This window comes from Periplaneta americana, chromosome 10, assembly GCF_040183065.1.
Source record: "Periplaneta americana isolate PAMFEO1 chromosome 10, P.americana_PAMFEO1_priV1, whole genome shotgun sequence".
Taxonomy (NCBI): Eukaryota; Metazoa; Arthropoda; class Insecta; order Blattodea; family Blattidae; genus Periplaneta; species Periplaneta americana.
The window spans coordinates 167,177,337-167,199,962 of NC_091126.1; the positions used below are offsets into that span (position 1 = coordinate 167,177,337).

Here is a 22,626-nt window from a genome sequence, read left to right on the forward strand (position 1 = left end):
AATAATTATTTAAAAATGAGGAATAATAGCTTAATCGTTATTAAACCAAGGTAAAGGTAACAACAATACCGGTACAGAGATGAGTGCAAATAAATTTCTCATTTAACTCCTGAAACAAATTGTAGATAAAAAGAAATGCAGTTTTTAAAGAAGAAAACAATGCAATTTCGAGACAAAGATCACAAGAAACTATGGAATGCGATGTATTCTCCATGTGTTACATCTTAATATTTGTCCCTTTAGATTACCAAGTTCATACATTTTTTAGACAACTCAATCTTGTTTAATCTTTTTTTGTTAGACCTGTAGTACTATGGAACTTTTCTTTGTTGTTAGTTGCACAGATGTAATGCCATTGAACAGAAAACAAAGTTGGCTTAGAGTATATGTCCTTGGTCTTTTCGTGTACATCTTGCATTATCTTAAGCAGTAACCTTGCACCATGCTGACCACATGAATAAGTCCTGCCACTAGTGAATGAATCTCTAATGTTGATTCATTATATTCATATGAATAAAAACAGAATGGGCCAGAGGACCCAGTTCTTTAAATTGGATGATGATGATGATGATGATGATGATGATGATGATGATGATTACGACGATGATGATGATGCAGGATCACTGAATTCAAAGTCCAGAATTTCATACTAAAAATAGCCGGTAAAATAGTGGAACAAAATATGCTAATGTAGCTTTTAAAATTTTCAGAAATTTCAAACATTTTGTTTTCTAAGTCTGTAAGTCCCCTATGTGAGCACCATTCATAAGTTCACGGACATCAAGATGGTAACTGAATTTTCCTCCAAGTACCATACTGGTATGTTGAATTTATATAATGCTTGATGCTATTGCATTGGTGATTCTGTCTTGAGATGATGCAGATTACAGATTTTTTTTTTCTGAGCACATAGTGCACTTCCCCCCCCCCCCCATGAAGAAGTCCATGGGTGTGAGATCAGGGCTCCTTGGGGACCAGAGAATAGGTATGGATTGTATGTGTAAAAATAATTAAAGATGGAATAAAAGCAAGGTAAATCCAAAATATTGACAAGCTAAAGAAGTTAGAAATTTAATCACTGGAATTAAAGTTTAGAATTTCTCATACATTTCAAGTCTGTGAATCACAGGCTAAATAAAATTGAAAATGTCGTAAGAACACTACTTACAGCATTTAAGTTTCACAGAGGAAGTTACCTCAGCATGTGTTACTTCTTACAATTTTAGAATACTAGGCCCAGAATAAGCAAATACAGAGCGTTCGCCTACGGGTGGGGCCAGGAAAGTGGCCTGCCTGCGGTGTCGCTTGTGGGAATTGTCTATCCATAAGCTTCTGCTTTCTATACTATACTCTGTAGGGTTTTAATTTTAAAAGTTTAGCAGCAGTAAAGACTGATGTTTTTGAAACACTAACTTCCTGTGAAACACGTCTTAGAGATTTATTAGGAGAGCGTGTAAATTATGCACTGATTTCATCAATTTTTTTCTCCCGTCAATACTCTTTGTTTTCGCTTAGGAATTGTAGCATTTATCGACCCTGTTGCCCTTAATTTATTAACAAGACGTCTAACAGTTTCTCTACCCTGAATATGAGCACCCGAATATTTCACTTCAAATTGCCTACGCACCTCTCTACGTGACTCTGTTTTCACATATGCATCTTACATAAAAACTCTCTGTTCAAGCGTGAATTTTGCGTTTTGCATTGTTAACAAATTTTACACAACGCTGAATATTTAAGCAACTGTGTCAAGGAACTGCACTGTACGTGTTAAATACTGCGACATCTGGCTCACAACTGATAACTTGTCGACCTTGATGTCCTTGACTGTCGAGCGTGTCTCAACAACTGCGCGCACAAAGCGGCGTATCAGTATATGCCGCTTTCCTGGCCCCACCCGTAGGCGAACGCTCTGTAGTAGTTGTATGTTAGTATGAAGAAGAGGTGTCATTTAGGATGGGCAGAATAGAGCAATCGTCCTCTCCCTGAGTATGAGATTTAAAAAAATAATTGAGTAGTAACTAAAGAAAAAAAAATGTGAGAACCGTACCTGTAATAGGTATTATGAGGGGCAGTCAAATGAAAATGGGTCACCATGTACATATCTCACAGCGGGCAAGTTGGTACCACTGGAATTTTATTGCTGAACTGATATCTGGTGGCGACTTGTGAAAGCACAGTTACAACCTCTGCTTACACATTAGTCGTTCATTTATTGGGTGAAGCTTCAGTCATGTATTGCCAGTATTGGGAATTAAAAACAAACACTGAAAATACCTTAGTTTTGTAGTGTGGAGTACCGTAGTAGAAACTCGATGTGATCACTGGGAGAGCTATGGTCCCACCCAACCCGCCCTAAATAGGTTCCTTACTTATATAGAAAAATCGTCGTATTTGAGGGAAGAAGGCTTCCATATTCCGTCGTCGTGACGTTATTTGAGGTGGAGTGGGAGAATGATTGCAGTGTCGCCAACTGTGGTAACCATTCATATTATCTTACACACCTAACAAAACCTAATCTACCTGTGGAGTAACGGTCAGCGCGTCTGGCCACGAAACTAGGTGGCCCGGGTTCGAATCCCGGTCGGGGCAAGTTACCTGGTTGAAGTTTTTTCTGGGGTTTTCCCTCAACCCAATACGAGCAAATGCTGGGTAATTTTCGGTGTTGGATCCCGGACTCATTTCACCGTCATTATCATCTTCATCTCATTCAGACGCTAGATAACCCAGATGTTGATACAGCGTCGTAAAATAACCTAATAAATAAAAAAACCTAATCTAACCTAACCTAACCTAACATAACATGCTACACACCTATTGTAACATTCCTAACCTTTAGCACACCTGTTGTAACATTCCTCACAGTTTCATTTCGTTTGCCGATATTGGCATCCCTGCTATGTGTCTGCTGGAACTCAAGAGTCATCTAGTGGAAGTGAAGTGAAACTGCGACTCTGTTAATTACGGTTCCGAAGTTTCTTTGTTATCTGCAAGAATTATTGTGTCATTGTAGTGATAATTGCATTTATATTGTACAATAAAAATTTTAATGTGTTCTAAATTGATTTCCAGTGCCACAATCCCAGTGATAAATGTGTGAATATTCGTTAGGAGTCCGTTGGAAGTGGCCGTAGGGGACCAAAACTTGACCATTTATTGTGCTGGAAGTGGGGTTAGAGTTACGTGTGTTCGTCCAACACCACTAATGAAGGCAGGTAAAGAAAAAGAGCGAGGTGAAGTGCGATTTTTGACTGCTGAAGGAGTAGGAGGATGAGAAATCCATCGTCGCATGTCTGCTGTTTACGGCGAACACAGCATGTCATGTTCACTTGTACTGGAATGGCACAAGAGATTCCGAGAGGGGAGCATATCACTGCAAAATGATGCTCGCCCAGAACAGGCTCATCGTGCCATTATTCCTGCTGTTATTGCTTAGATTGATGGTCTTATACAGGGAAATCGATGGATCACTGTGGAAGAACTTCGTCGTTTGATGGGAATAAGTCACGGTTCCATACACGTCATTGCGACGAAGCACCTGCATTACCAAAAAATCTGCACGCAATGGGTTCCACATCAATTGATGGATGAACGAAAAACAAACAGAATGGCTGCTTCACTGAGTCACTTGCAACGATACCACGATGAAGAGTATGCATTTCTGTCCCGTGTTGTCACTGGGGACGAATCGTGGTGACACCATTTTGAACCGGAGAGCAGATGGCAGAGCCAACATGGAAACACACACAAGTTCCGGTAAAGTCATGTTGACATTCTTCTTCGATTCTAGGGGTCCTCTGCTTGTTGAATTTCTCGAGCATGGGGCCACAATCAATGCACAGCATTATGAAGAAACCAGGACAGGCTCATTGTGCCATCACTCCTGCTGTTATTGCTTAGATTGATGGTCTTATACAGGGAAATCGATGGATCACTGTGGAAGAACTTCGTCGTTTGGTGACAATAAGTCACGGTTCCGTACACGTCATTGCGACGAAGCACCTGCATTACCAAAAAATCTGCACGCAATGGGTTCCACATCAATTGATGGATGAACGAAAAACAAACAGAATGGCTGCTTCACTGAGTCACTTGCAACGATACCATGATGAAGAGTATGCATTTCTGTCCCGTGCTGTCACTGGGGACGAATCGTGGTGTCACCATTTTGAACCGGAGAGCAGATGGCAGAGCCAACATGGAAACACACACAAGTTCCGGTAAAGTCATGTTGACATTCTTCTTCGATTCTAGGGGTCCTCTGCTTGTTGAATTTCTCGAGCATGGGGCCACAATCAATGCACAGCATTATGAAGAAACCAGGACAGGCTCATTGTGCCATCACTCCTGCTGTTATTGCTTAGATTGATGGTCTTATACAGGGAAATCGATGGATCACTGTGGAAGAACTTCGTCGTTTGGTGACAATAAGTCACGGTTCCGTACACGTCATTGCGACGAAGCACCTGCATTACCAAAAAATCTGCACGCAATGGGTTCCACATCAATTGATGGATGAACGAAAAACAAACAGAATGGCTGCTTCACTGAGTCACTTGCAACGATACCACGATGAAGAGTATGCATTTCTGTCCCGTGTTGTCACTGGGGACGAATTGTGGTGTCACCATTTTGAACCGGAGAGCAGATGGCAGAGCCAACATGGAAATACACACAAGTTCCGGTAAAGTCATGTTGACATTCTTCTTCGATTCTAGGGGTCCTCTGCTTGTTGAATTTCTCGAGCATGGGGCCACAATCAATGCACAGCATTATGAAGAAACCAGGACAGGCTCATTGTGCCATCACTCCTGCTGTTATTGCTTAGATTGATGGTCTTATACAGGGAAATCGATGGATCACTGTGGAAGAACTTCGTCGTTTGGTGACAATAAGTCACGGTTCCGTACACGTCATTGCGACGAAGCACCTGCATTACCAAAAAATCTGCACGCAATGGGTTCCACATCAATTGATGGATGAACGAAAAACAAACAGAATGGCTGCTTCACTGAGTCACTTGCAACGATACCATGATGAAGAGTATGCATTTCTGTCCCGTGTTGTCACTGGGGACGAATCGTGGTGTCACCATTTTGAACCGGAGAGCAGATGGCAGAGCCAACATGGAAACACACACAAGTTCCGGTAAAGTCATGTTGACATTCTTCTTCGATTTTAGGGGTCCTCTGCTTGTTGAATTTCTCGAGCATAGGGCCACAATCAATGCACAGCATTATGAAGAAACCAGGACAGGCTCATTGTGCCATCACTCCTGCTGTTATTGCTTAGATTGATGGTCTTATACAGGGAAATCGATGGATCACTGTGGAAGAACTTCGTCGTTTGGTGAGAATAAGTCACAGTTCTGTACACGTTGTTGCAACAAAGCATCTGCATTGCCGAGAAATCTGCACGCAATGGGTTCCACATCAGTTGATGGATGAACAACAAACAAACAGAATGGCTGCTTCACTGAGTCACTTGCAACGATACCACGAGGAAGAGTATGCATTTCTGTCCCGTATTGTCACTGGGGATGAATCGTGGTGTCACCATTTTGAACTGGAGAGCAAACGGCAAAGCCAACATGGAAACACATGAATTCTCCATCGAAAAAGTCCAAAGCAATACACACAAGTTCCGGTAAGGTCATGTTGACATTCTTCTTCGATTCTAGGGCTCCTCTGCTTGTTGAATTTCTCGAGCATGGGGCCACAATCAATGCACAGCGTTATGAAGAAACTTTACAAAAAACTGAGATGCGCCATTAAGTCAAAACACCTTGGAATGCTATCGATCAGCATTATCCTTCTTCATGATAATGCCCACCCACATACTGCCAACTCTGTGGGGAATACGATACAGAGATTTGGTTGGGAAATGCTTCAACACCCCCCCCTACAGCCCAGATCTCTCCCCTCTTTTTGGAGAGAAAGAAATTCGTGCACTTTGTTTTGTATCGAACGAAGATGTGTGTGACTGGGTAAAGAATTGGTTCAGTAGACAGCCCAGAAGCTTTTTCAAGAATGGGATTGATTGTCTTGTCTCGCAGTGGAATAAATGTATAAACAGTTTTGGAGATTAGTTTTGAGGTAATAAACGTTCTATTATACTTTTTGGCATCTGACCCATTTTCATTTCACTGCCCCGCATAAAATATTCTACTTCTATAAATGCTTAAGCAGTAAAGACGAAATGTGTTGGGGAATAATTCAGAAATTTGTTTGTGGCAATGGCATATCAATCACATCATCCAGCAATGCCTTGTCTCATTTGGAATGCACTAGAAGATCTGCTGTTTTAATCCACTGGATAATTATATGTTAATATTTTCAGCATATAAAATAAATTTATGAAGACTATTGTCATAGTCATAGACTGGAATTGACTATGATTTCTTTTGTATTATTTTGAGTAGTCTGTATATGCAACCAAATCCATATCTTTTGGAATTCGTGATATTATTATTTTACTGCTTACAGATATTAGGGTTTGTGTCATCAGGCTTTCTTAATAACTGATAACCTGTTTAATTATTTTGAAGAGCGTATGTATGAGCTACTAATGTAAACCCTTAAAAAGATACTCACCAGTACAATAAAAATAGCTAAATTACACTTAAGAGAGGATTTTACGAGTGATGTTTGTGCATTGATTTCTAAATTCCTCAAATTAAAATTTTCTACGTGGTAACATTAGTGACGAAAAATATTTAAGTCCCGTCTGCAATAGAATTTGGGCAAATGAAATCCGAAACTTTATATAGATTAATTTTTACAATTTAGCTGTATAACAGTTATATTATTGGTTGTTCTGTATGGTTGTGAAACTTGGACTCTCACTTTGAGAGAGGAACAGAGTCTAAGGGTGCTTGAGAATAAGATGCTTAGGAAAATATTTGGGGCCAAAGGGGATGAAGTTACAGGAGAATGGAGAAAGTTACACAGTGCAGAACTGCACGCATTGTATTCTTCACCTGACATAAGTAGGAACATTGAATCCAGACGTTTGAGATTGGAAAGGCATGTAGCACATATGAGCGAATCCAGAAATGCATATAGAGTGTTAGTTGGAAGGCCAGAGGGTAAAAGACCTTTGGGGAGACCGAGACATAGATGGGATGAGATGGATTTGAGGGAGGTGGGATATGATGGTAGGGACTGGATTAATCTCGCTCAGGATAGGGATCAATGGTGGGCTTATGTGAGGGGGGCAATGAACCTCTGAGTTCTCTAAAAGCCATTTGTAAGTAAGTAAGCCAAATGCAATTTGGTTTAAATTCTTTTTTTTTTTTTAACGGTCAAGTTAGCTTCAGAAGTCAACTTTACCCCCAGTTTACAGTATGGAAAATAGTTCATTTCAGAGAAAATAGGAACGGAGTACACCATTCGATATAACCTATAAGGTCTTTCCAGGATAACTTGCCCCCCCCCACCAGAAAAACTGAAATGACGCCCCTTGTGTGAAGTCATTGTTTGGTACAGACTAATGTATAATCATGTTATGAAACATTCACACTCTTACAAGCAAATGTTCTGATGGGGGCAGATAAAAAAAAGTCAAATTTTTTTCTTCCACTATGTTAATAATGTCAAAAGAAGTACTTATACAAATTTTGGCCACTCAATCGCAATTACGAGGCCGTCCAGAAAGTGATTTTCCCTGGGGCCGTTTATAGAAAAGAGTACAATTGCTTGGAAATATTTATTGAAACAGATACAGCACTTGTTGCGCTATTTGTCAACATATCCCCCACTGGAATTGAGACATTAGTCATACCATGGGATCAATTTTTGTGTCGAAGTCAGCTGCCTCAGATCGGAACCAGCGTTTGACTGCGTCTGCATCTCTCTCTGTCATGAGAAATGCCTCAATTCCGATGGAAAATATATTGAAAAATAGCTCAACAATTGCTGTGTCCATTCCAATAAATTTGTCCAATGAAATTGTGTTTTTTTTCTGTTAGCACCCCTGGCGAACTTATTTTTTTACGGCTCTTGTAATTGCGGTGGAGTGGCCAAAATTTGTATAAGCACTTCTTTTGACATTATTAACTTGGTGGAAGAAAAAAATTTAACATTTTTATCTGCCCCCATCAGAATGTTTGTTTGGTAGTTTTTTTTTTTTTTTTTTTCATTTTGGGATATTTATAAGCTGCATCTGTGACTTAGCTCTAGCATGCTGGTCTTCCATCCAGGTTCGAATCCCAACTAAGTCGTTAAAAGAATTTGTGGTGGACAGTGGAAAAAGCAGATGATGGAATGTGTTTTCCTTGGAATATCATACTCCAGTTTCTCCCTTCTATTCCACCAATACCCTCCATCTTCCTCTAATTTCGTCTATCAGAATGGGATCTGGTTCTGTCAAGGCTGAAGCAGAATGACCCACCTGTCAGCATCGGATTCCCGAATGCCACCTAGGCCACCTGTCGGACTTGGAAGCGATCACATATACACATGTATAGGCCATAACTGGGGTCAATTTCAAGTGCACGAATCCATTCTGGGTCCAGTTCTGGAAGATTCAGTGTAGTTAAAAGGGAAATAGAGTAACATTTTGAGTCTGCAGAATTACGAATTGTGTGCTCACATTGATATTTAGTGACCTTCGAAATAGCTTGGAGACCATCAGTACATTTTAAAACGAAAAAGCAATAATAGTGTTTCATTATTTTACAAGTTGTTTGATTATAAAATCTAAGATCCTGATAATTATAAACGAAATAAAAGTATCACACTCCCATCTCCAGTTCTAGCTGTCTGTTGGGAAAAAAAAGTAGAATATCATCTTGGTGCCTCCAAAATCCGCTATGTATTATTTTTTAAGATGTTGCAGGAGAAAGAAAAAAGCATTGTCACTTTTAATTCCCTTGATTTTCAAAGCTACTTTGGTATCATTTTATCATTTTTCTTGTAATGATTGAAATTGTACCAAAAGTAGCTTTGAATATCAAGGGAATTAAAAGTAACTTTTCTTGTTTCTTTTTCCTGCAAAATATTTTTAAAAGCACATAACTGATTTTGGAGGTGCAGTGACGCTATGAAATATTTGACTTTGAGTACTTATGGGAACTACAGGAAACAATACTGTAGAAAATTTTCAGACAGGAGCTGTTTTTTATGATAAGCTGCCAGTATTTCTGCCTTGTAATACAGCATAAGTTTGGCGCTAGTTATCCATCTCTCTCCCCACTCCCGAAATAACAAAATTCAAATTTTATTCTATTTTCAAAGGAATATATTGAGATGCCACTGATTCCATGTAATACTAGGTACCGTAATCGTTTTTAATGAAACAATATTAAATAAGCGAATGTAAATATTTATTTTTATGGACCTAACAATATTGAAAATGAAACCAGTATCCAACAGGAAACGCTTTATTTCTCGATTTTTATTTCCCTGAAATTGGTTTGAAAGTATGACATAACATTTAAAAACATCCTTTATACTATTAACATTCTACATTGCGATATTTTTGCTGAATTAAAGTATCATTGAATTTTTTTAGCAATTTTTTCAACTACATTATTATGAATGGTCGAGAGAATGAGATTAGAAAATAAGCAGCCATGTTCTAGTTTGAAGTATTTACTAGAAATAATTCATTTTGAATCTTGCGTACACCACTTTTAACACTTGAATATAATTAATTGATGAACTAGTGGACTTACTCGTGTTAAATATGAAACATCTGTCCGGCTTACAGCTGTTTCAGTGCTTCACGCACCATCATCAGAGCCTACTAAATCGTGGCGTCATCTCGAACTTCTCTGCCTGTTAGGAGGATGTGTTTTATTGTTGGAAGGTGTTGAATTGTGGAGTCGAATAGTGTGTGTGTACTGAAATTGATCTGTGTGTTGAGGATTTGATCAGGGTGTGTTTTAGTGTGTTTGTATATTTCATATTGTTCCAGTGTGTTGAGTTTTTGGTTCTATAACCAGAGGACACAATACATCTACATACGCCGATCACATAACCAATACTAACCATACATACAATAACATAAATACGGACATGGAAATCCTACACACACAACCCAAGAACCAAAAACTCAACACACTGGAACAATATGAAATATACAAACACACTAAAACACACCCCGATCAAATCCTCAACACACAGATCAATTTCAGTACACACACACTATTCGACTCCACAATTCAACACCTTCCAACAATAAAACACACCCTCCTAACAGGCAGAGAAGTTCGAGATGACGCCGCGATGTAGGAGGCTCTGATGATGGTACGTGAAGCACTGAAACAGCTGTAAGCCGGACAGATATTTCATATTTAATACGAGTAAGTCCACTAGTTCATCAATTAATTAGAAATAATTGATTAAATGGCGATCTTACTCGTGTTAATTACGTAAGCATGTGCGGCTTACAGCTGTTTCAGTGCTACTTAACACCATCCTCAGAGCCTACTAGATCTCGGCGCTATCTCAACTTTGCTGCCTGTTGTGTGGGTGCGTTTGTGTGATGAAGAGTTGTGTCAAATAGTGTGTGTGTTCTGAAATTGAAAACAGAAAACAGAAGTACAACATAGCATACAGAACACACTACAAAGACATCTCAACACACAAACAACACAAACAAATAAATACAACCACACAGGCGTATACAAACTCACATTCAATAGTTGCGACAGTTTCTACATTGGACAGACAGGCAGATCATTCCAAACTCGATACAAAGAACACATTAAACCAATAACCAGAGGACACAATACATCTACATATGCCGAACACGTAACTAATGCTGACCACACATACAATAACATAAATACAGACATGGAAATCCTACACATACAACCCAAAAACCAAAAACTCAACACACTAGAACAATATGAAATATACAGACACACTAAAACACACCTTAATCAAATTCTCAACACACAGATCAATTTCAGAACACACACACTGTTTGACACAACTCTTCATCACACGAACGCACCCACACAACAGGCAGCGAAGTTGAGATAACGCCAAGATCTAGTAGGCTCTGAGGATGGTGTTAAGTAGCACCGAAACAGCTGTAAGCCGCACATGCTTACGTAATTAACACGAGTAAGATCGCCATTTAATCAATTATTTATATTCAAGTGTTAAAAGTAGTGTGCGAAAGATTCAACATGGATTATTTACTAGACTTCTGTGTGAAGGACTTGAGAAAAACCACGTAACCTTCAGCCATAATGACTGATGATTCAAGGATGAAACCCCAGACCTCCTGTATAAAGTTAGCATGCTATTTTGTTACAAAGTGTTCATTGACTAAATTTAATATGTACATATGAAGCTAACATTTGTAATCAATATTCTTCTATTACATTGCTTGCTATTTAATATTATGCTTGTAATTGAATTTTAATGTTTTAATTTTGAGTAGTTTAGATCTTTAACGATACACATTAGTGATGGATGATGGATATGAAATGTCTGCTTTTCAGAGTGGTACATCGGGTGAAGATGAAGGACGAGATGCAGATGTATCTGATGGGAGCCAAGGAGAGAAATCCCCTAAACAACTTAATATTTTCCATCAAAAACAGCATTTACGTTGGGCAGGAGAGTCGAGGTCTCATAATTGGCGACGTTCAAGACCCAGCTCCCTGGAAGCCAGCATGAAAGGTTTAACAAAGCACGCAGTGGACAACAACTCTGGCTGGCTGATCGACAAAATCAGCAAAATCCTAACATCAACACCTGAAAGGCTGCAGGTTTGTGTTCACAATGAACGATAAACAGAAGCAAGAAGTAATTTAGCTTAAGGTTACCAAATTTTTTCACCATTTCCGGTGACAGATATGGACATACGAAAAAGAAAACTAATTTTAATATTTCGGTTAATCTGCCATTTACATGTATTATTTCTATACAATTTAAATACAGTAAAACCTCGATAAGACGTGCCCGCTTATTACGCTATCCCGTGTAATACGCTTTTTTTGTCCGATCCCTGCACATTTCATATAAAACGCCTTCATAAAATACCCCGTTTGTTGCGCTCAAGTCCCGCATAATACGCTGATTTTGTGGAATATTTTCGATGTAATTTTCAGCAGTGTACTGTAACAGCAATGAAACACCTTGGTCACTGAACTCACTGGTGCATTTATCCTGAAAAGTATTGCATTCGACCCTTTACCTGCGATTTAAACCTTCATACTTCTTACCTTAGTATACCCCACCCTCTTGTTACACTCTCTTATTCGACTCCTTACCTGCGTGGTTAAAGCCTACATACAGTTACAATACCTCACCCTCTTGATAACCTTCTCTCTCAAACAGCATTCCTCACTTGACCGTAATAAAATTCTGGAAATTTTTGCTGGTCAGTTTGTTGTCCTTAGTGTATTGAAGTGTCTGTGAATGTGATTACAATAAGTGTTAAACAAAAAGCGCTTTCTGTATCGGAAAAATTGGAAATCTTACTTAAGTACGATGAGAACAGTACTCTTACTCAGAAACAACTCTCTGATTCCTTAGGAATCCCATCATCGACATTAAGAATGATAATAAAAAATCACGACTCAGTCACTACAGGTGCGATGTCGGCAGGATGTAATCGCAGGAAACTGAAGTATGGTGAACATGAGGACTTGGAGAACACGCACACGGCATACAACTATAAATGGCATCTTTTTTTTTCCTTCGAAAAAATTAAGCACAGTACATATTGTAAATGTCTTTCACGTACAGTACAGCAATTACATAATGGAGTAATACTGTATTACCTGTCATGAATCATGTATTTCAATAAAGAAAAATGTTAATAAATACTGTATATAAGTCAAAATTAGTATACCCGCTTAATACAGCATCTTATCGGGGTTTTACTGTAATTAAAATACTCATTCTGTTGCCTCATCAAAAATATTCATTCTACTTACCTACTACAGGTACTTAAACTACTGCTGTGTTTGAGAAGAATGGATTTTTAAGATCTTCTCTGGATTCAAATTTTATAGCAAATTCCTGACAGGTCATCTTGAATTGGTTAAGATAGGAAAAATGGCTTGAACAGTTTCTAAAGTCATTCTGGATTTTTTTTTTTAGATGTGCACATCATGTTCATTGAAGAAAACACTCTTCACTGAAGCATTACATCTGTTTACAAGCAAAACATATTAAATAAAGAATATTACTTCTGAGAAAAAGGCGTATATACCCGTAATGTACTGCCATATGCTAAGTTTTCTTCGGAAGACTTCAGTTGATTCCATTAGAGCTTAGGTTTACATGTGAAGGAATTTCTTATGCACGACTCTGCTCTGTTTTTCCTTTGTTTTGTTTGTTTGTTGCTTTTTCTGTCTCTTTATAGATCAAGTATTATGAATAATCTATAACGAAGATATATTCAAGGAGTAAATAAACATCCTTTTCCTAGTTGTGTGAACCAGACACTGCCCGAAGTGGACTTTAACAAATTCACGCTACAGGATAGCGGTAATTTTTTTTGTATCTAAAGCCTGGTTCAGACGGTGCAAGTTTCTGTGATGGATTCCAAGGTGGCTAAGCTGATGGCTGCCCTGCGTGGTCACTTGCTGGCTCCCGTGTTGGCTACGGTGACTGTAGTTGTTCACACGGTGCTGGCTCTTTTCACAGTTCAAATTGGAAAATCATCTGCTGTTTTATCTGTTGCCAACACTCATGGTCAAAAAGAAACTAAACCGTGAGTGGAAAACAACTAAAGTCCTACATTAACAGTAGTAAATGTCGTAATAAAGTAATTAAGCTATAAGTGCAAAACAGCTAAAGTCCGATATAGTTGTTGTTTCTTAGAAACTAAAGAATATAAAAAAACAGGTTTAGTTGGAAAACAACGAACATGGCGACATGGTTTCAGAGGTGATATTATATGATCATCTTTGGTTTCCAGCCTGCAAACCATCACGTAAAATAGGAAGGAACCTACCCTCGAAATCCAGCAAGCTAGCCATCCGCGGACCCACCAGAGCGGATTACTTCCGGCGAGTGACCACGCAGGCGACCCATCCGCAGAGCCACCTTGGAATCCATCACAGAAACACGCACCATCTGAACCGGGCTTAAGGCTGTACATAATAATAATAATAATAATAATAATAATAATAATAATAATAATTTATTTATTTATTTATTTAATCTGGCAGAGCTAAGGCCAGTAGGCCTTCTATAAACCTAGAATTGGAAAATTAAATGCACGTGAAGAAAAACAACTTACTAAAAATAACATTTTGAGGGTTCAGTTTTGTCAAGAGCTTTCAAAACACTCTTTCTCAGAGGTAATATTTTTGACTTCCTGTGTTTTGCTTGTAAGCTGATGATTACTTCCAGGAAGACAAAAGAGATATAGGAGAAAAGTTTTCCGGGCTATCAGGCCATGGTCCATTGGTTGTGTGACCAAACGTTTCGTTCACTGCTGCGGTGAACATCTTCAGTCGTGTAGATTACTGGTGCGGCTGATTCTACTGTGCGTCATTGGCACGTGCAGTAGAACCAGCCGCACCAGTAATCTACACCACTGAAGATGTTCACCGCAGCAGTGAACGAAACGTTTGGTCACACAACCAATGGATCACGGCCTGATAGTCCGGAAAACTTTTCTCCTATTGGTGCCAGCCATGAAAGCCTACATTCGAACAAAAGAGATAGTTTAGTCAACTTCTAGGGTTGTGCATATAGAATCATTTTCTCATAGAACAATTTAAAAATGACACTGTATTTTGAGTATGGAGTATAATTTCCTTTATTCTACTTTGCTAGTTTCTCTGAAGTCACATATTTCTTCACGCAAGAAATTTTATCAAATAAATTATCTTCATGTCAAGTCCATCTACATTTGGAGAAAATAATGGACAGTCTCTTCAAATTTGTTTCGTTTTGGAGGAGATCTCAACACTATACATTCCATAGATATCCCATCTTGTGCATGAATAACTCAGGCACTGAGATATCCAACAGGGTTTTCATAAAATTCAAAAGAGGTACTGAGAGTTCTGTTGTGAAATAAGAACAACTTTTTCTAAATATGCCAAAAGTTGCTTAATTGATGATGGAATGAATCTTTCTTCTTTCCTGGAGTTCAATTTTATATTAACCTTGATAACAATATATGGAAGACTCGATTGCAGTTACATCCTCACTTTCAGTTTTGATTATGGCATCATTAAAAAGTGGCAAAGTTGCATTAGCAAATTTCCATCAACAGTAGTGTGCAAGGATAATTAAACCATATTAATAATTACCACTGAAAACCTGATGATATCCGGGGACAAATTATTAATTCCAGGGACATTCCCGGAACGAATTTTGTATATGAACAAAAAGAAAAATTCAGAACTGGCCCCGGAAAACTGGGATAACTGTTAACCATAGTTAAGTACCTTATTGCAGTAGGTATATATTTGAGGTGGCATCATAAAATCTTTTTAAACTGGAATTACAAAGTTTTGTCTAAGTATAGGTATATTATTATGTAGTGCAACTAATATTTTTCTTTTTTCACTCAAGCATCTGCACCTGTGGGCGATGCTTTGAAGCTATAGTTCTTCTAGCTGCAATAGGCGTTGCCCTTGGTGTACCATGGGAGGTGCAACTTATGTTAAAATTATTTTTTGAGAACCTGGAATCAATAAGGCAGTCAGAAGATTCATTTTAAGGTTATGTTCAAACAAGACTTTTGCTGTAATGTCACAGAAATACATGGAAGATTCGTATCAAATGGACAATGAGAATTTTATGTAGAGAGGTTATGTTCATACTTGCATAACCTCTGTTGCCATTTTCAGAAACGTCTGTTAAACAGATGGCTTAACAGATGTTAACTAAAATTTTGAATTAAAATTGAATTAACAGCCCCTTAAAAATATTTCCTTTCACCGATGTTTGTAAGTATTTTGTTAACTAACTGACTATTAACGCATGAGCATTATGATGGAGTTAGTGCAGGGAATCTGACACAGTTCTAGTTTAATAATGGTAGCGATATGAGTCTGTAGGCTATTCTTAGTTTAAACCCTTCGATATCATTTTCTATAGCCCAATTGTGACACATTGTGCGTGACAAAAGTACCTCTCTTCGCACCTCCAGTACTTTTTCTGACCATTATTACCGTAGGAATTTTGGAAATATCCTCTTCTCACAGCTGTAGTAATCACCAATTCGAAATACTTTAATTAATGGAACTGTATCTCACATAACGAATTTTACTATTAGACACTTTGTTCTAAATTGAACACTTAAAAATTAGAAGTGTTTGTAGCATTTCGATGAAGCTAATTTGGAGTATATTTTGTTTCAGCTGTCTGGAAGTGCATGGCTTAATCTTCCATCATCACCTCGCAGTGCTGTGAGACTAACTCGTGCAGAGGCGAGGAGGTTAGGTTCTGATTTAGGACTGGATTGGAGAGAAGAACTTGAAAGACGATTAGCTTCAGAAGGTGCTGAAACAGAACAACAACAACACGGTAGCACAGATTGTGATAGCAATGGTGCTTCATGTGCTCAAAATTTACAATCTGGTACAAGTCTTATTAGGGACGAATCTTACGATTCTCTTGGATTTTCTAAACGGCTGCCCCGTGAGGGTTCCTTCGACAGCACGTGCTCGGAACTAAGCCTAGATTTCTCGTTGCCTGAGAGTTCTGCTGAGGTAGACACCAGCACAATGCTCTGCATGGAAAAACTCCAGCAAGAGATCGACCAGCTCAAAACCAACTGCCTCATGATGGACGAAGAGTTCGAAATAATCAAATGCAACAGGAACCTTCCAGGGATGTCGAGTCTCATGAAAGCAAATGCTTCCAGCAATAGCCTTGGATCCAATACAGTGGATTTGACACCGGAGGTAGATGCATTGAATCAAGAGACTTTGAAACAGGAGAAAGCTCGTGCCTGCTTCGCTGGCCTGTATAGTCTTACTACTATAAAGAACAGTACATCATCAGAACTGTCAGATTCTTTCCCGGCTCCTGCCATAGGCCTTGGTGGCCGGGGAAGCATAGGGTCTGCAGAATCTCTGGATTGGGATTCTCCAAAACTGGCAGCAAGTCCAGCCAAGTTTTGCATTGGCGAAATGTTGGAAGATCAATCTAGTCCATCCAAAGAAACGCCTTATAAAAGACCACAGGTAAATAATTATTCTAAATTTAATTAATGGTTACATTTATCCTTGCTTATACTCTCTTCGTAATTGAGTCAACATAAAGCCAAATGGCTGGTCTCTACTTGAGACGATTCAACAAGGCTCAAGACATAATCAATCACCTCCCACCTAATAGCCAAATTGACTAATCTCTTATATGAGACAACTCATCCTACCTAAGGTATTCCGTGGTTTTCTTAAGGCGTAAGACAAATATCGGGATGAGCCCTAAAAGAAATGGGCCACGGACCTATATTATGCCCTTCCCCATATATTCCCCCTTTTCTAGCAAACGACGTAATGCCCTAGTTCAGAACCTATAAATTGCAAATTAAATGTACGAGGTAACTCATTTAGTCGCAATGTGAAAGGACAGGGAATCTTTCAATTTGCAGATTCAGAATTCACGGCGTCTCTCTGACGACCTTCACCTGCCTTGTCATCGAACAACAGATGACAGAGTCTTCTCGACTCCACTTGCACTGCGAAATGGCAAAACCCCTTTCAATGTGCAAGACATAACCTGCCATCCTAACGGAAAACGAGTCTTCCCAACTCTACCTGCACTGCGATATGACAGAGTTCATTTCAATGTGCAGATTACACCGCCATTTCCTCCCCATCCTGTCCTGTGATCACTTTGATCACATTTCCATCCCCTCGCGTATGTGATACCCAAGAGGTTACGTCCATTTTCGGCTTTCCCCTTCAAAATTTTCTAGAGCTCCTTCAGTGGAGCAACGTAATCCGGAGTGAGACAAGTGGCCAACAGGCTTGGAGCTCACATATTTAGTTTCTTTCAGCCCCGAACCCCTTGCAAGGACGCGTTTTGCGTACCTTTTAAGTTTCTCCTCCCAATTCTCCTCTTTCAATTCAATTCAATTTTAAACTAGCTTAGTTCTTGATGTTTGGTTTATTACAATACTTCAAAGCCTGTTTTAGCTTGTCACTGAATAATTCTACATCTGTTGTGCAGGTAACTGAAAGGCAGATTTTATTTTATTCTCGGAGTTATTTACCTTAAAAATGCATTATTGTTAGAAGAAGTACTTATAGCTTTAACTTTTTTCATCTGGAATGGATTAAGTTTGAAGTAGGCCTATAGGGGCGAATGCTAGTCACGAAAGTTAGGGGAAAGTTAGGGGAAGATGGGAGGATATAATAATTCATAATTAATAAAAATAATCAGACCCACATAAATAATTTATTTTATAATTATGAAATCATTATGAGTCATGGATCATATTCGCTTATCAGATGTAGAAGTTCGATATAATATAACAAACATGGCCAACAAAACAGTTTATTTAGTTTTTTTCGACCCTGCCAACCAATGCTCAATGTTATATTGAGCTGCACTGAACGAGCACACATATTCTCTATAATGTCTGTCTTCTCTTGAATAGTCCTTTGGGAAAATGGATTTAATAATGTTTCAATGACACACAATTCCGAACTCATTGCAATACTACAAATTAATGTTTAAGAATTAATAATACATGCAGCAGCTAACATGTGCATTCCGCTCATACAATTACATTGCACTTGCAAATCACAACACATTCCCGCTGTCAATACTGGTCTGAGTAACGTTAAATAGTCGTTGGTGTAGCTCTCGGACCAGAGCTTCAAACAACACACAACAGAAGCATGTGCGCCTAGGACGGACCAAGGAGGAAGGCACTTGCGCGGGCACCATATTCTCACTATTTCTATGTCTTTCCTGTAGCTCCAAGAAACGAGCAAGCGTTGCGATACTTGCGGTGTGCAATCTGCAGGTGGTATTACGCCTATACAGTATTCCAAAAATCAAAATAAATTTTAATGTACGTAACGCCATTTTGAGAAATACACATTCTACGAAAATATTGGGCTTGCGCAGCAAGCATAGCATGCCCTGAGAAATCGCCCCTTTAGGCCTAAGCCTTTGCATTGCTTCTTGTGTTCTTTAAAGTAATCCTTGAATGGGTTTACACTGTGAAGATCAAATATAATTGCAAATGTGAAAACCTTTCGACTACTGAAGACAATATACTTCAAATTCATTGTAAATAAATTAATTATTGTAAAGATAATTTTTCAAAATGGTTTTTGAAGTGAAGCAAATGTTTAGCATAGGGGTACCCATAGATTTCTTTATGAAAAGGAAGACAATTAAAAAAAAAGCTAAAAAAAAAAAAAGAAAGGGGACAAATTAACAAAATCCAAAAATTTTTTGACAAATATTTTATTGATATCGGTACTTGGACGTTGTCACATTGCACAGTGGGCCAGAATCTCAATCTAGCTGAAAAAATTATATTTTTCAAAGTCACTGAAATTGTGTTTCTATGTTGTCAACACTAACCAGATGTCTGCATTTCATAAATCCGCAACCCAGAAAGGAATTCGAAAAGATTAACAACAGTAAATACAAAGCGGAAGTTGATGATTGATAAACTCTTAGGCTGTCTGCACTCAGTTGTGCATTGGAGCAGTGCAAGCTAATATCCTTCTGTGTTGTGCTTAAGCAAAATATTTTTTTTTAATTCTTCGTGGAAAGTCTGCCCAAAGGTATGTACTATTGGTTTATTTAAAGTTTAATTAATTTATTCCACGTTAATACTGTATAGTGTTCGAAATTACTGAATTGAAAATTGAATTTTCGGTCATGAAATTCATATTTATACTGGGATTTTTAAAAAATCAGCACTTACTCGCACGGAATTTTGTTGACCAAAATACAAAACAACATTTGGGCTTTACATCCCATATTGCATTATAACAGTAAACGCACGTCTTTTTTCAAAATAAATTATTTTATTTTAGGTGATGGCTAGCAAAAGCAGCCTTCAGTGACTCGTAAAGAGTTATTTGAATTAATGCTCGAGAAGAAAAGCTCTTCAGAATCTTTATATGAGTATGTTTTGATATATTATAAATAGGAGTGTGTGCACAGAGCATTTTTAATGGAATTAAAAAATCTGCTTGCTATTTTATTAATGATTTTAAGAAAAAATGGAAGTTGTGCTGAACGAAGAAAGACAAGTTTCTGGAAAAATATTCAGAATGGTTGAATGCTGAAGTGAAGGTTCCTCAATAGAAACCCAATGGTATAGCGAAAGAATCTTGCATCTCGCTTACCAGAGGAATGGAGAAACATTTCAGTTGCGAGCACAAGTTCTTTTTCAGAAAATTCCTTTGTAGGTATGCAAAGGGACAATAATTTGTTTCGTTTTCAATCCTGCCTGCATGAAAGACTTTTTTGGGCCACCCAACGGCAATGGATCTCGTAATGTTACACCACTGGATCCCAATTGTAGAAAATTCACTTCAGCCTTTAACCATTCCGATATTTCAGCAGAAACATGCCTCTTTATGCCCTGCACAACGAAGAAGTCCATGGCATCTCTCAAGAGGGATCCTGTCGGCGAATTGACATGCTTGCCATTCCACCAGGCTCTACATCCGCCTACATTATCGACCCGACAGTCAGGTTCGAGGCACAGAAACAACACGCAGAAAAATGCAGAATTTATGAGCCCACAGTTCCATTCTATTTGGAGAAATATCACCTCACCTCCATTGAAGTAGTTGGGCTAATGGTTGGCACTAGGGGCACAATACCTCGCCTCTTTGTCAGTTTCTGCAAGAAGTTCCAGCTGAACAACTTCATTCGTGATGTTTCCCTTACTGCTATCGGAGGATCACTTGCCGTTTTGAAATATCACCTGTACTTTATTTCCTTAAAAGGAAGAACTTTTGTTTGAATGTCTAATCCGTTTGTTTACTATGTTTAGGCCTGTTATATGTATGCTATTATCCTTCCTGTACTTAATTTCCCTTTTTTGTTCGTTCCCCACATTTCTCTTTTGTGTTCTGTTTTTATTTTCACTCTGTGTGTTATGCTTTGTCCAATGAGGCAGTCCCGTTATTGGGAAAGCTGAAAGAGTGTCTTTCTTATTATTTCTTAAAATTATTAATAAAATAACAAATAGATTTCTTAATTCCCTTAAAAACGCTCTGTGAGCACTCTCCTATTTATAATCTAGTCAAAACATACTCATATAATGATTCTGAAGAGCTTTTCTCCTCGAGCATTAATTCAAATAACTCTTTATGAGTCACCAGAGCCATCTCTTAAAATAAAATAATTTATTTTGAAAAAGGCATGTTTGCCGTTAAACCACAATATAGGTTATAAAGCCCAAATGTTGTTTTGTATTTTGGTCAAAAAAATTCCGTGCGAGTAAGTGCCGATTGTTTTAAATCTCAGTATAAAAATGAACTTCGTGACTGAAAATTCAATTTTCAATTCACTAATTTCGAACATTATTATTACAATATTAACATGGAATAAATTAATTTAACTTTATATAAACCAAAAGTACATATATTTGGGCAGACTTTCCATGTGGAATTTAAAACATATTTTACTTAAGCACAACACAATGATATTCGCTTGCATTGCTCCATTGCACAACTGGGTGCAGACGGCCCAGGTGTTTATCATTTTATCAATCATCCACTTCCACTATGTATTTTACTGTTGTTAATCTTTCCGAATCCCTTTCTGCGTTGCTGGTTTATGAAGTGCAGATTTCTGGTTATCGTTTACAGAGTAGAAACACCAACTTCAGTGACTTTGAAAAATATAATTTTTTCCAGCTAGATTGAGATTCTGGCCCACTGTGCAGAGTGAGAAAACTTCTACATAATAACAATATATAATTATCTAATTCAGTAATTGATAATGGAATTAATAATAATAATAATAATAATAATAATAATAATAATAATAATAATAATAATAATTTATTTATTTTATTTATTTATTATTAATATTTGTGTGCTGAACAACAGCCAGAGGCCAATTATAGTTCAGCACAATACACAAACAGAAGATACAAAGGTGCAAAAACAAAATAAATAATATCTTAAATAAACAAAAATATACATAAATAAAATTGAGAACAAGAACAGTAAATACTAATAATCAAAACGAAACTATACCTTAAAAGGATCTAAATTGTGCCCATGCAAATTGGCATATTTTATGTATCTACAGACTGGAGAAAGTGATTTTGAATTTCTGTTATAAATTTTTTTTTGAAATCTTATATCTTTTGTAGGAATACGAAGGCTGATATTGTTTATGATAGACTCACAATCAATATCACCCTTGATAACTTTGCAAAGAAATTGATAATCAAGATTTTGACGTCTAGAATAAAGGCTACAAGAGTTAAAATATTTACAGGTAATTTCATAGTTAACGTCAGAGGAATTGGGTATAAATCAAAAAGCATATAAGGAAATAAATATTCTTTGAATATTTTCCAATTTAACCGAATCAGTTGAAGTAATGGAATTCCAGGCTACAGATACATATTCAAGTTTAGATCGAACCAAAGTAAAGTATAGAATTAATAGTGACTCTGGAGTAGAAAAAGAATAAGTTATAGACCTTATTAAACCAAGCATTCTTATTGAATGATTATAAATATACT

The 22,626-nt window shown here is 37.8% G+C and overlaps 1 protein-coding gene across 5 annotated transcripts in view; it reads left to right on the forward strand.

Annotated features, from left to right (window-relative positions):
• Positions 1-22,626, forward strand: part of LOC138708143 (serine-rich adhesin for platelets-like) — a 220,709-nt gene that overhangs the window by 143,858 nt on the left and 54,225 nt on the right. For all 5 annotated transcript variants that reach the window (XM_069838373.1, XM_069838372.1, XM_069838371.1 and 2 more), the window contains 2 exons: positions 11,459-11,728; positions 16,295-17,122. In XM_069838373.1, the coding sequence (XP_069694474.1) occupies positions 11,459-11,728; positions 16,295-17,122 (1,098 nt within the window). The remainder of the gene's footprint in view (positions 1-11,458; positions 11,729-16,294; positions 17,123-22,626) is intronic.